Source organism: Eleginops maclovinus, chromosome 22, assembly GCF_036324505.1.
Source record: "Eleginops maclovinus isolate JMC-PN-2008 ecotype Puerto Natales chromosome 22, JC_Emac_rtc_rv5, whole genome shotgun sequence".
NCBI classification, from domain to species: Eukaryota; Metazoa; Chordata; class Actinopteri; order Perciformes; family Eleginopidae; genus Eleginops; species Eleginops maclovinus.
Window position 1 is genome coordinate 12,650,661 of NC_086370.1, and position 14,452 is coordinate 12,665,112.

The 14,452-nt window shown below is 39.2% G+C and overlaps 3 protein-coding genes across 4 annotated transcripts; 2 read left to right on the forward strand and 1 right to left on the reverse strand.

The window, feature by feature from the left end:
* Positions 1–558: 558 nt before the first annotated feature.
* Positions 559–4,292, forward strand: LOC134858358 (uncharacterized). The gene is made up of 3 exons (XM_063874211.1): positions 559–573; positions 2,207–3,723; positions 3,968–4,292. Exons 2-3 carry the CDS (start codon positions 2,241–2,243, stop codon positions 4,237–4,239), a joined length of 1,755 nt encoding a protein of 584 aa, XP_063730281.1. The 5' UTR covers positions 559–573; positions 2,207–2,240; the 3' UTR covers positions 4,240–4,292.
* Positions 4,293–4,668: 376 nt separating this feature from the next.
* rab23 (RAB23, member RAS oncogene family) lies at positions 4,669–10,954 on the forward strand. Its single transcript, XM_063874737.1, has 7 exons — positions 4,669–5,053; positions 7,451–7,687; positions 7,776–7,861; positions 8,129–8,285; positions 8,395–8,477; positions 8,565–8,657; positions 8,746–10,954. Exons 2-7 carry the CDS (start codon positions 7,533–7,535, stop codon positions 8,877–8,879), a joined length of 708 nt encoding a protein of 235 aa, XP_063730807.1. The 5' UTR covers positions 4,669–5,053; positions 7,451–7,532; the 3' UTR covers positions 8,880–10,954.
* A 248-nt stretch (positions 10,955–11,202) lies between these two features.
* Positions 11,203–13,580, reverse strand: bag2 (BCL2 associated athanogene 2). Of its 2 annotated transcripts, none has more exons than XM_063874739.1 (3): positions 13,326–13,580; positions 12,882–12,991; positions 11,203–12,127 (listed from the first exon to the last, which is right to left on the reverse strand). In XM_063874739.1, exons 1-3 carry the CDS (start codon positions 13,445–13,447, stop codon positions 11,733–11,735), a joined length of 627 nt encoding a protein of 208 aa, XP_063730809.1. In that variant the 5' UTR covers positions 13,448–13,580; the 3' UTR covers positions 11,203–11,732. The 2 variants fall into 2 exon arrangements, with proteins under 2 accessions (XP_063730809.1, XP_063730808.1); XM_063874738.1 differs by having other exon boundaries at positions 12,864–12,991.
* Positions 13,581–14,452: the final 872 nt, after the last annotated feature.

Consider the following 14,452-nt stretch of genomic DNA (forward strand, 5'->3'; position numbering starts at 1 on the left):
CAATAGATTTTTTGACTCAAATATTAAACATAGCATTTATATACAATGTAGTAACTGATTGTATTTTATCAATGTAAGTGTACTGAAACACACGATTACCTTGATATAGTTACTATTATCATTATAGCCATTAATTAAAACTGCAGTAATCCCATTTCTAACATTTTGCAGCAGTAATGATTTTTATGTTGTATAAGTCAGAGCTGGGCAGTATTTTAACTACATGTATTTGAAATACGTATTTAAAATACTTTTCAGTATTTTGCATTTTGTATTTTTACAAGATTGGAAAAAATGAAATGTAGTTTGTATTTAAATACTTTGAGGTGCTGTATTTGGGTATTTTAAATACAAAAATACTTTGCAAAAAACCTTTTTTTTAAATCAGTAAAACTAAGCGAATCACCAGAGATCTTTGGGTCAAGACGTAAATCACGTGACACGCCCAATCGAGACTTGAATGCGACCATTTTTTCTCCGCGACGTCAGCAGTCATCACTACTACAGCAGTGAAGAGGAGCTGCACCTACACGGCTCTGTTGCTGGCTTTTCGATGCATGAAACAACACTAAGGTGAAATGTTTTGTATAAAAAAAATGCTACAGTCTTCCCACACACATTGTCAACAGAATTACACCATAAGCACTAGACTATTTTCGAGTGTTAGCTTTCTCTTGAATGATGAGTGTTTGATAGGCAGGGGTTGATAAATGACGGTCAGTCAAATTGCTTAGGTCAGCGAAATTGAGCAAGTTTCTTAGAGTGTAGCCTAGGTAGCTTATCAAATATAGACCAGAGAGGTCAAACATGAATGCTTGACTCGCAAAAGGTAAACTAGTACTAAACGTAAGATATGGTGATTAAATTAGTCACTCTCACTGAGGACAGTTAGGAGATCCAATTTTAAATTGGATGAAACGGTAGAGGAACACGGCCATATTATTTGATGTTAAACGAGAAAGGACCCGTTTCTATGACCCCCAATAAAACAAATAACGCCAGTTTTGTGTTTAAACCCGTAATAGCCCCTGTATCGGCCTAGTGATGTTGTAGGAGCCCTCGCAGGCATGTTCCCTCCCACGGCAAGACCTCGAGCTGGCGAATTCCTTTTCCACTCGGTACCAAATTCTATTACCAAACGAAAGAATGAGATAGGCTAAACTGGGCTCATAACAATGTTTTGAGCCCAGAACGATCCATAACTATAACCTGTCAATAAAGTACTTATTTATTTATTGTGAAAAAACGTGAGAAAATTGTGTTGTTTAGGGGCTTGGGCCACTTGACAAATGTCCATCATAGAGCAGTAGGCTAGGTCTAAGCATTTCTGAATAATATTAAGTCTTCTATGTTGATTCATACTAACTAATTATATGGAGATTCAGTTCCTGTTAGAGCTCCAACCAAAGCTAGGGAGGATCCTTGAAAACCCACTTTTATATAATCTTAAACTACACATTTAGCTTCTAAAATCATATTCACACTTGGCTTTTTTTTTTTTTAATAGTCCATTAGAGACCAATACAGTAGGCTGTATTAAGCATTTCTAGGGCATATTATTTATTTTATATTTGTATTTATTGAAAACTAATTCAGTATCTGTAGATCACTAGATTTGGAGTCACTGCCTGTTATGGCGCATAGTAGTTAGTTTTGTGCATGGAGCTTAGCTCAGCTGTTAGCAGAGATGTCAAAAGTAAAAGTTAAAAAAAAAAGAAAGAAAAGAAACACAGTTTCCTTCCAACACAGGTAACTTATCTGAGTAACCAGTAGACCTGTGTACTTGTCTTACGATCAGCTGACTACACTGGTTGGATCAAGTTTGTGGTGGGTCCTTGTTAGATTGTTAGAAGTGTTTTTCAGTAACAACGCAGTCTATCTATCCCATTAGGTACAATGGAGTAAATGGTCTAACAGCTATGTAATAGGCTACCACGTGCTAGTGTTGTACTTACACCAGAAAATGTACTTTTACTTTTACTTTTGACACCTCTGGCTTTTAGTTTTTCCACTTCCAAACGCTTTATCATTAGTATCCTAGGTAATATTTCACTTGGCAGGTTAGAAGAGCCCTTTCATGCAAGTGCATATAGTAGTCAGTTTCGGATTTAATTGTTTTTCCTTTTTTTATGATGTGATTTAAGTGTGTGTCTGTTGAAGAGTAACTGACTAACAACTTTTTTTTTTACAATTTCGTTTGAAATAGAGGATGTCCCACTGAACTGAGATGAGTGACAATCATGATGATGAAGAGGCGTCAGGAAACAAGAAAACACCCAGAGAATCTACAGGAATTTGAAAATTACAAAAAGGAAAGTGCAAGTGGCCAGCAGAAGAAAGCCAAAACATCATTAAGGCAGACTCGTTTGTTTGACCATGCTAGCCCAACAATATCACAAAGTAAAGTCGACTCCCTTGTGAAATCCTTTGTTGTCAAAGGAATGCACTCATTAGCCACCGTTGAACAAACAGAATTCATCGAGCTTGTGCAGGGACTTCACCCAGGTGCCAATGTAATGTCCAGACGGACACTCGGACGACGGATTGATGAAGAATTTGCAACAAAAAAAGCATTCCTAAAAGAGACGCTTAAAAATGTTCGCCGTGTTTGTACAACAGTGGATATTTGGTCAACAAAGAAAACCAGTTATTTGGGAGCAACAGTACATTGGATCAATGGAGACACGCTGGAAAGGCAGTCAGCCGCTCTTGCCGTTAGGCATTTTCCCAGCCCCCATACTTATAACCGAATAGCAGAACTGTTGGATGAGATTCACACAGAATATGGGCTGTCTTCAGACACCATTGTGTCTACAGTTACTGATAATGCATCCAACTTTGCAAAGGCCTTTAAAGAGTTCAGTGTCACTGGAAAAACAAATGACCCAGATGAAGTTGAAGAGCTGGACGATGAGCTGTCCTTCCTGGTCATAGATCCTGAGAGAGAAGAAGCATCTGAGTGTTCCATCATTTTACCACCACACCTCCGGTGTGCGACACATACTCTGAGTTTAATCTCAACTACTGATGTCAAGAAATCGATCACTAGCAATGCAACTCTCAGCAGGCTGAATCATTCAACGATGGCGAAGTGCTCAGCATTATGGACAGCATCTGGCAGACCAAAGAGTGCTGAAACGCTAGGCAAAGTAATCGAGCAGCAACTCAAGACACCCTGCATTACAAGGTGGAATTCTCTGCATGACTCCTTGAGTCAGTTGTCATTCTTGCGTGACAAGCTCCCTGATGCCATGACTGCCCTGCAACTTCCACCATTCAGGGAAGTCGAACTGGACTACATTGAGGAATTTTGCAGAGTGTTACGACCGATTGCCATCTCAATAGATCGGCTTCAAGGGCAATCTGCATGCTATTATGGTGAGCTGTTGCCAACACTTTTCATCATTCAAGCCAAGCTGGAGGATCTGCAAGCATCAAACTTGAGGTACTGCTCACACGTTCTTCAAGCAACCATAGCAGGGTTCAAAAAACGCTTCCACAATTTTCTGATGCTGGAGCATGACGTGAATGAGGCCATCCTGGCAACCACAACACACCCATACTTTAAGATGAGGTGGTTACCCCAGAGGTTGGCTTCTGAGAAGAGGCGAATACAGCAACTGATGCTGCACTCAGCAGACGAACTCGGACTTCTCTCAGAGAGTGACGGGACCACACCGAGCACAGAGGAGAATGACGAATTCTTTGTGTTCACTGATCAAGGTGAGAAGAATTTCTTTACACTGTAATTTACAATAGCATGTTTTACCTTTTGGTGACAATTTCAGTATTTATACTTTGAAGAATGCATTATTTGGTCCTCGGGGGGGAGTTTGTGCTAGGTATTGCTATGACCCTGTCTGATTGTTGTCTATCTGTCTGTTTGTCCATGCATAGTGTCTGGCAGAGGCCAGCTTGCCATCTCTGATTGCTCTTGTTTTTTTTCTGTTGTCTTCAATCTCTACAGGAACAGTCAACCAGCTGGAGGCCGAGGCCTTGCCCAGCCACAGCAAGGCGGAACTGGAGACCCTTCATTTTTTGGAGGATCCCAGAAAAGACCTGGCTTCACTAAATGCATACCCTTTGATGAAACAGCTTTTTGTGAGATTTAACACAACCCTACCATCCTCAGCCCCGGTTGAGCGCCTGTTTTCTTTTGCTGGCTTAGTGAACCGGCCTCACAGAAGGTCATTAACACCAGATATGCTGGAGAAGTTGGTTGTCCTGAAGAACAACTGATCTGTTTTTCTGTTTAATATGGATAAAATAAAATGGATTTGAATGTAGCGTTAGCTGTCTCCTTTTTTATTTATTGTACATTCCTCAGTTTACAGACAGTATTCAATACAGGCATTATCTCGCGTGTATTTTTGTATTTTCAAAATACAAAATACTTGTATTGTATTTAAATACATTTTCCAGACCAGTATTTTTGTATTTTATTTTGATACATTTTTTGATCAAGTATTTGTATTTTGTATCAAAATACTTTATGATGTATTTGTGCCCAGCTCTGGTATAAGTAGGCCTAGTGGTGTTAACTTTAAATATAAATCATACATCATTCATACCAGTTGGTGTCGCTAATGTGATATTTAGTTTTTGGAAATCAACATCAAGAAGTAGTAGAAGAAGAAGACTTGACTCCGCTGCTTAGCAACAAACATTAGCCAGCTAGCCAGTTGCCTTTAGCTACTCTCATGCGCAACGTAGGTAGCAGTAACGAAGGCTTGCGGATAGATAGCAATGCATTTTCATCCCGTTCATGTCACTTATTTATGTCAGTTGTAGATGTTGATTCAACTTTACCTTTCGTTTTGAAGCTGAGAACATTTGGTCTGTGTAGTAAATCTATATATCACTGACGGGCGGAGGAGAAGGCTCTTTTCGTTGGGAAAAGTGGCTAACATTAGCTAGGAAACCTTAGCACCCGAGTCACCAGCGTCTCCTATTGCCACAGAGGGAGGCTGGAGATATGTGATTGTGGTTCAGCCGGCGGATGAGCTCATCTAATGTTGGCAGACACTGGATGAGTTGAAACGTGATTTTACAGGTAAGAATGTGGCCACTTTGCTAGCTTTAATGTTCCATTTGTCCTCACTAGCACAGTGAGTCCTTTGGTCAGCTGTAATGGGCTATATAGTACTAGCAGCTGCTTGGTACCTAAAGACCCTCCTGCGACCTATTCAACAGGTCATGTGTTCGTACACGGACCAGAGTAGATATGCTTATATGTTTCTGTCCCCTAAACACTCTTTGGATGTGTATATTTGCTTTTTAATGTGTATTTTATTCTATTTTAAATACATTTAGCAATTGTTGTACAATGAATGTCAAAAATGCTGTTGTGGCAAAACAATTTCCCATCTTGGGTTAAATAAAGTATCTATCCATCTATCATGTCTGGTCTGGAGCAAGGCAAGGAATCCTGATTTAAGGAAACTTAAAGCTTGAACAAATACTTACTTTCATCACACACTTAAGAAATACAACCTACAGCAACATTAAACCGTATCAGAAAAGTCAACTTACTCCTGCTGGCATTATAACATTTGTACTCTCTCTGTTTCCCAAAATATTGACTTTAACGGGGCCTAAAGTGATGATGAGTCTGTGAAGATGACTCACTGTTAAGGAGAGGTGTACTATCTTTTATTTATTTTTACATTTGTCAGAGTTCATCTTAATGTGAATTGTATGTAACCCTGCTACTGTGCTACATGAAATATATGAGTATATTTAGTATGAACATGATTAATTATCTCATTGTAAGTACAAAACACTATGATAACCAGAAGAACCACAGGTGATATGATCCTTTCTGATGCAGGTATAGAAAACCACCTGTTTAAATATCTGATGAAGGAGTGGATGGAAATGTTGAAGGTTCAGGTTTTCAGAAATATATGTGGAAGATTTCCAACTTCATTTTGTATTTTCAGATCGAACCACAATTTATGAAGAATATATTAAACGTGACTAAAGTGAGAGACAATGTGCTAAGTGATCATTACTAATGTATTGCCCAACCCTGGTATTGTATGATATTTGAAATGGGCTTTATAATCAGGTGTTTTGTCAGACTTTCTGAGACTAGTGATCAACCCTTCTTTAAATATAGTTTTTTTTGTGGTGTTCATGTGGTGACAGTTAGAATCTATGGAGAGTACTAACCTGCTTCCTAACCCATTACTTTCACTCTGTTGTTTCTGTGGTCCTTAAACAAATGAAAAAAACCACATCTTTAAATGATTACGCTGAAAGACGAGATGACTGCTAATGTGTAACCCGACTTGTGAATCAAACTTGAAAGGATTGGGTCCTGAATCTCCGCTTAACATGTTCAATTTAAGAGATTGCCATGGTCAAATCTAATCCAAGCTTTACTTTAAGCCATGTTTGCCTGCATGTAATAACAAATGCTGCGTCATTCAGCTCAATTATGGCTGATGAATAGTATTGTTGACTGCAATACATATTGTGAGTCAATTCCGAACAGACTGTTGGACACCACAGTCACACAGTAGGCCGTCAGTACCCACTGGGAACAGCTTTCCCACAGTGCTGTTTAGCATTGCACTCAGCCGCTACACGCCTATAATTGTGGAAGACCCAGTTGCTATGTGGAGTCTGCTGCTCTCGCTGCTAATGGAAAAATAAACACATTGCACAGCCGCTGCAAACACAATCCCTTTAAAATGTACAACAGTCAAATCAATGCTAGCATACATAACAGATTACAGGACAATTCTGCTAAAGCTCTTTAGTACAGTGAACCCCCCCACCCCCACCCCCTGATATTCTGCTGGTAACCTGTGCTGCTGTTTGTGGTTACTTTTCTGCTTTGACAAGACACTGTCTGTGGGCAAAACATAAGTAATAACTGCTTTTAAGATCTTGTAATTCATTTAGTTTTAATATAAGATAACAGACAGTTGCCACCCTAGTGATTTGTAACATAACTGTACCTGCTAAGCTTTTGGCGTAACTACTGTGAATAAGAAATCATTTGTATGTTATTGCCAGATCTAACTGATTGTCAGCCACTGTATCATCTGTGTCATCTTATACAAGTTGACTACTCACATTTAGTTAAATCAGAACTACTTTTAGGTGGTAAACAAATCCTAAATGTTCAGGTTATAACTACTGATGCGTAATATAAATGTGTTTATAGTTTATATATTAGAATTGTTTATTTCTACTCTTTCAATTTTCTAATTATGTGCAATGCCTTGTTTTTTTATGCTGCTGCAGAGGATACATTTCCTAATTTGGGATCAATAAAGTACATGTCTTATCTAACATGCTAACATCATACAACAGTTATTATAAATCATATTATTGCATAGTAACATTTTAAATTAAACACAAAGTGTTTTAATGTTTCCTCAGACTCGACACGAGAGTTTCAGAACCTGTTCCGTACAGAAATGTGTTTTTTTTGCAGTTGCAGGTATACGTGTTCGTGTCACATCACTATATCTACCCGGGCAGAGTGGAACTGAGTGAGCCAGCCAGACATCGCCACCATGTTGGAGGAGGACATGGAAGTGGCCATCAAGGTGGTGGTGGTTGGCAATGGAGCCGTCGGCAAGTCGAGCATGATCCAACGGTACTGCAAAGGCATCTTCACTAAGGACTACAAAAAGACCATCGGGGTGGACTTCCTGGAAAGGCAGATTCTGTAAGTGTCTTTATTCACAGAAGTTCTCATTCCTCTGTCAATTATGGCCTATATTTTAAATTAACCTCATTCCCTTCTTGTGTTTTAGTGTGAATGACGAAGAGGTCAGACTGATGCTGTGGGACACGGCCGGGCAGGAGGAGTTTGACGCTATCACTAAGGCCTACTACCGAGGTAAGACCCCGTGCCGTGACGAATATAACACTGCAGCTTCAGGCCGAACTTCCTCGCTGCTGGGGTTAAGTTTAGATTTCTCACAGATTGTATGGATTACTGGCAGCGCGGCACTCAACAAAAACACTTGCACTAGCAAATACTTCATTGAGTTAAAAGTGAATCTCCAGCAGGGCTGTTCCAAAGTCCTTGCGTCCTCAATGAGTTATGAATCATTCTTAAAAGGAGGAACAGCTTGAAATCATTAACTGTCGTCTTGCATTCCAGGTGCCCAAGCATGTGTGTTGGTCTTCTCCACCACGGACAGAGAGTCATTTCAGGCTATTGACAGCTGGAGGGAGAAGGTGGAGGCCGAGGTGGGAGATATTCCCACAGTCCTAGTGCAGAACAAAATTGATCTCCTGGAAGACACCGTTATAAAAAAGTAAGCGGTTGTTTCTTTAGGGCAGAAATCCCACTGGAACAGAAGAGCATGTAAATATTAAGAGCGGAGGGTAATGACAGTGAATTGATTTTCTTTCCTTGCATCGCAGCGAGGAGGCAGAAGGTCTGGCTAAAAGGCTCAAGCTGAGATTCTATCGAGCTTCAGTAAAAGAGGACCTTAATGTCAACGAGGGTGGGTACTGAGAAAAAAAAACACTGCAAGTGAAACCACCCGGCTCTAGATGTGATATAATATTTAATATTTCTGCTCTTTTTCTAGTTTTTAAGTACCTAGCTGATAAGTACCTTCAGCGGCTCAAACAGCAAACAGCAGAGGAGACAGAGGTGCTCCATACAACCAGCAATAAAATAGGTAAGGAGTCTTTCATTGCATCCATAATTATGTCACATTCTCTTACTTTAGTAGGATGATATTAATCATATAATTTGTTTTTGTTTAGGTGTTTTTAATACCACGAGTAGTAATATCTGCAACCAGAACTCCAGCAACGGCAGAGAAGTCATCACTTTACGACCTAACAAACAACGGACCAAGAAGAGTAAAAATCCTTTCGGAAGCTGCAGCCTACTCTAGATAGAACATCATTTAGTTTTAGTTTTGTTTCTAAGACTAAATTGGTCATTGTTGTATTCTGTGGAGCTAGCCACATTTAGAGACCAAAGCCCAAGACTGGGAACTACTCCTCTATACTACATTAATAACCTGATGATTAATCTGTACCTTAAGTTGTTTCCCTACATTGATGGTTACATTTCCTTACATTCAGCCTTGGATTTCCCTCAATGACCTGCGCACAAAATCCCGTCCTTGTGGTTGCCATAACAGCAACAGCTGCAGCTACACTACAGTACTGTATGTAGTTTATATATAACATGACTTACAATCCTCTCTCCAAAACAGCAAATTTTGCACTCTGGCTCTGTGAAAACTTCAGTGTATGACTTCTAAACTCACCCGTCCTGTGTTGGACATATAATCTGTGCAATAGGTTTGCATGTATTGTAAAAGATTCACAGATCCTTTTGAACCATATTTGTGGTTTAAACTATTCTGTGGATAAAAACACTATCCAGAGTGAAGTCTCTGTGATGGAGTATTTTTGTACGAATCACTAGTGTTGAGTGATATTTTCACTGAAGTGTTGACATAGTGCCAAATTTCCACTTTCCCAGCTGTGGGTAAATATGAACACTGCAGTAACATGGATGTATCATGAAAATAATAGAATGTGCTTTTATGTATAACCAAATATGAAACACTAACTGGTCTTATATATGTCTGCTTACAGCTTGTTTGAGGGTTTGTTAATCAAGACTTTCACAGAGTTGAGATGTAAAACACGAGTCACAGTTATAGCACTATGATTTTGATTGCAGTTTACATATTTAATTGTGCATTTCTTTAACTTTGGTACTGCTTTGAATTACTTATGAAAAGTCTCAGACTAAAACACATTTTAGATGACACAACTCTCTTTGTATCATTTCAAACACTATATATTTTTAACATTTCAATCACTAAGCATGGTTTGATTTCTTGTTTTGGATTTAGTGGTTTGGCTTCTGCAGTATGTAATCAATTTATTTTGTAAATGTTGATATCAGTATTGTTACTGATTGTCAGGATGGAATATTTTTGCTTGTTTGTGCTTGAATATGCAAGAAAAATCAGTTTCTTCTCAACACACGACAATACTCAAAAGATCTCTAAACTAATTCCCAGACCTCAAAACAGCTATCTGTGAACTGTATGATACTGCCCTGTCTGCATCAGGTTTTCCTAAAGCTCATTATCTGAAAGTTTACGAAGCACAAAAAGAATGTGGTGATGTGGAAAAGGCCACTAACTGACAGTTTTACATGCAATTGGTATAAGACAACTGGGAGTCATGCTCCTATTAAAAGGTTTTGTAACAGATCTCAGATTTTTGTTACAAGCTTTTCCCAGATTTATTCAAAATACCTCGATTCTCAAGACCTTTAGATAAGACGGTTGTGAAAATCCCAACGGGTGCTTTTAAAATGCTCCAGTTTATTGTGTCACATTTTAACAGTTCTCATTTGGTTGTGCTGTTTTGAGGGGGAAACATGGAAAGTGTGTCTTAACTGTAATGCATGCAAGCCTTTTTTTTCAGTGAATGCTGAACCACGGTTACAATGCCACCATGACTCGTCCTTGTTTACATTCTTCCCACCATTTTAATCCCTACTCTTGCTGTTTGTATACAATTGCCTGCACAGTAACTCTGTAAATAACTATTTCCTGAGCTTTGTAACATTGTGTGTACTTTGGCTTTTTTGCTTTTTTTGCCTGAATGGATATAGCGCACTTTATCATGAAGATGGCATATAATCTTAAAGAACCATAAGTTAAAACTAACAATGTGCTGTCACTCAGGTGTTGTAATGATCTGTGTGTCTTACTGTTAATATACCTTATCACACGTGACTTCATGAATCAATCTGACACATTTAGATGTTTGCTTTCAGACTGACAAAAACAACACATTGTTGGATTTTTGTTTTTAACAGTGAAAAAAATGTATAACAACTTTTAAGTGTGCCACACAACTGCACACCCAATATTATGTTTGTGGTGGGGAGTTGATGGTGATATGACATTAATAAAACTTTAATTTTTTTCTTGAGCATCCAGTGTGTAATTCCAAATGACAGTATTCCCCTGAAAATACAGTCTTTTAAACAAAAGCGGTTTTGTATTTGAGTAAACAAGGCTAAACGCTTCTGAATAGGCTACCATGTACACCTTCAGCCAAGACTTGTTTTTCAAAGATGTTCATCATTTTGATCCTCGCCATTGTTCATACAGTAAATGAGTATTAGAGCTAAGAAGTGCCTGCTTCATCTATTGTGACAGAAAATGTATTTCCTTTACATTTTAGAGGTGAATTTTTTTATTCTGTTTTTGACATATAATCTGACATCCCAAATACTTTGTGCAAATGTGAACTAAAACCCACAGCTAAATGTGATTGGTGTTGCTTTCACACAGAGGTGGTTTACACACAACCAAAACAGATACCAAGGTGATACAATGAAACACAAAACACTTTAACGTTAGACTCATTGACATGCATGTGGTTCTTACTATAAACTGTAAAGCCATACCTCTAATGGTGCTTTATGCCATTTTGTCTTAAGTAAGTGCATATGTGAACACACATTGTGAATTGTGAATACACACTGAATAATCCATATGAAGAAGTTCAGTGTTAACAGCTTTAAGTTGAAGGTAACACTTCCCTCAGAGTTGTGCTTTACTGTATTTTGGCCATAATGTTCAGTATCATTATCATTTTCCCAATGTACTGGTCTTACTGCTACACGTAGAACATTAGTAAAAGATAATAACAGTTCTTGGTGAGGTTAGTGGCATAAAAGAACCATTTTGTTCTGGTGACTGGTGTTATTGACAGCCATTGGCTTGTGGGTCCTCAAGTTTTTGGTGATCCATAATCTTGATGTTCTTTTCAGCATTGTCAACGTTCCTCACCAAAGTCTCCAGCCTCCGCTTGATCTTCTTCTGGTCTTCCAGAGCACAGCTGATCACTATGGCCTGAAACTTCTGGTCGATGGGGACGGGCGGGGCCTCGGTCACACAGGCAGCGTACAGGGCCAGCAGCAGCTGACGCCCGCTGTTCATGTCATCAAGCAACTTCTTCACTATTTCATCAATTAAAGATGTGGCCTTGCGCAGAGCCTCCTCCTGCTGGGAGTTTCTGATGGTGCCAACAGAGACCTCCACACACAGCGTCCGGCCCATCAGATGGTTTGCAGTTAATGACAACTCTTCTCTCTCCCCTAAAAGATACAAAACAATTTTTTTTAAATAAATGCTGCATCAGTAAATAGCAAAATACACTGAGTATACAGAGGCGGACACAATAATAAAACACATATGAAGAATCTTTGTCCTCGTTACTGTGTTGAGTTTCCATTTTGAAATGTTTGTGCTCCAGCATCCTCCTACCGATGGTGGATTAGAAACAATGGCTCCACGGGCAGACATGCATAAGGCCAAAACCATTATGTTTTTCTCTTTGAAGTCGTGATGCACATTTTTGTTGTTTGTGTGTGGTCATTTTGTAGTCGTTTTGTCTCTCGGTGTCCTTTTCGTGTCTTTCTGGTAATTTTAAGTTTCATGTGGTAATTTTTCATCTCTTCGTGATCTGTATGAGTCTCTTTAATGACACTTGCAACCCCCTGTATGTAAAGCAATTTATAGTTAGGCCAGGGTGACTACTGTATTGACCTCAGGAGGATATACTGTATGAAAATTCTAATTTAACCATTTGTTATACCTTATAATATCAAGTAGGTGAGGAACACAAACTTTTTAACTTGGGCTCTATGTTCTTGGGTGGAGTGCCTGAGGTTGCTAGTCAACACCACCCGACTACAATATAGCATTCAAAGCATCACCTCATTGGATCACAATGTTACAGAGAAAGCAGAGGAGCGGCAAAATAAAGCAGATTACACATTATTGAGCGACTACTACACAGTCAAAGAACATATCAAGTCAGGTAATAAGCACAGCAAAGTCGTGTATCACCAGGAGAGACGTTTCTCAGTTCCTGTCCGTTCTGGATGGATTGGATCGTTTCCAGGATCAGCTCCCTTTCCTGCTCCATGGCCGATGCTGCTTCGCGTAAAGCCTCCACCCTAAAAGACACCGACAACAACACATGACCACCGGCTTTCATTTAAAAACCACATCCCTCCTCTGTAAAAATAACGGACTGTTGTTAATCGAGAGTAATAATAAGACCATCTGAGTATTATAAACTATTAACATTTTAGTACTATTCTACTAAAATACCCACCTACACCCATTTATATTATCATGTAACTATTTGAATTAAACCTGATCGGCGAAATCATTTTCCTCTCTTCTATTAATTAGTTAATCATGTTATGATAAATGAGGATAATGGCTAAAAAAAAAAACAAGTGGTCTGTTTGGTCGCACATGGTACGGCCTGTTACTTCACTGTACCTCATTTCCAGCTGATCCAAACTTTCCAGGAGTTGTCCGGAGCGATCTGCCATGGACACCGTCCTGCTGAACTTGCTGCACATAGCCTCGTTCATTTTCGCCTGTATTTTAGCTTGAGCCATGTTGGTGAAAGCTTTTTAATATGATGATTATTATGATCCGTCCCAGAGGCAAATCCTGTGTGCGTTCAACACTCCTTGCCTTCCAGCTGACTGCGGTAATGCCCCAGGGAGAACATTTCCTAACATGGGCTGCGACTTCCTTCGCTCCGTCCTCACAGAAGCTTCCCGAGGAGTCCAGATACAGTGGTAACCAAAGTCAGGTCCGAGGACCCCTACAGGCCCCTGAGAAGCTCCAGAGGATTCCCAGAACTGCTTAGATTGAGCTTTAGTTGTGAATATGACTGGTTTGCTATTTTTTTTTTCTTGCATGCAGTTTTAGAAAACAGACAGGTCCACCAATTTGTAGAAGTTTGGGAGCCCTGGTGTTACTTTTAACTGGTTCATTTTTAACATAACCAGCAAATAAGATAAAATAAGTTTGTTAGCGCAAAGGCACCTGGGATGTGAGCAACACAATTCAGAAAGATAGAACATTTTGTGGGCATGTAGCCATAATGATTATTATTTCAAATTATTTTGGTGTCACAAAGCCGTACTCAGCTGGGCAGCCTAAATTTACTTTCTGTAATTTATTTTCAGCACGTTAATCCCTTTATGAAACATTCCAGCGATTATCATATTGTACTGTATTATTAATTTTGAGAGGCTACCCACATAATAATTACAAAGACTGCAATATAGAAAAAACAATGCCTCAATGCCTTTTCGTAGTGCTAATCGGGTTATTAAAAGAATCAGTCAGTCCTCAAATGATTTTGAAAACAACAGAAAACATAACAGAGAACTAACAGCTGTTGCCACACTTTCAGCTGCCTTTAAACAGGTCTTTCATCTTCATTTCACAAGCGATGTATACGATCGTAACTTCAAGAAGTCTGAAACATGTCTACATACACACGTTGGCCCTGCTCCCTACGGCGCATACAAGACACTGGATTTCAAGTCTGCAATGAAATCAGAGATGGCAATGGGAGGTTCAGTTTGCCCTGTGGTCACAAGTTCAGC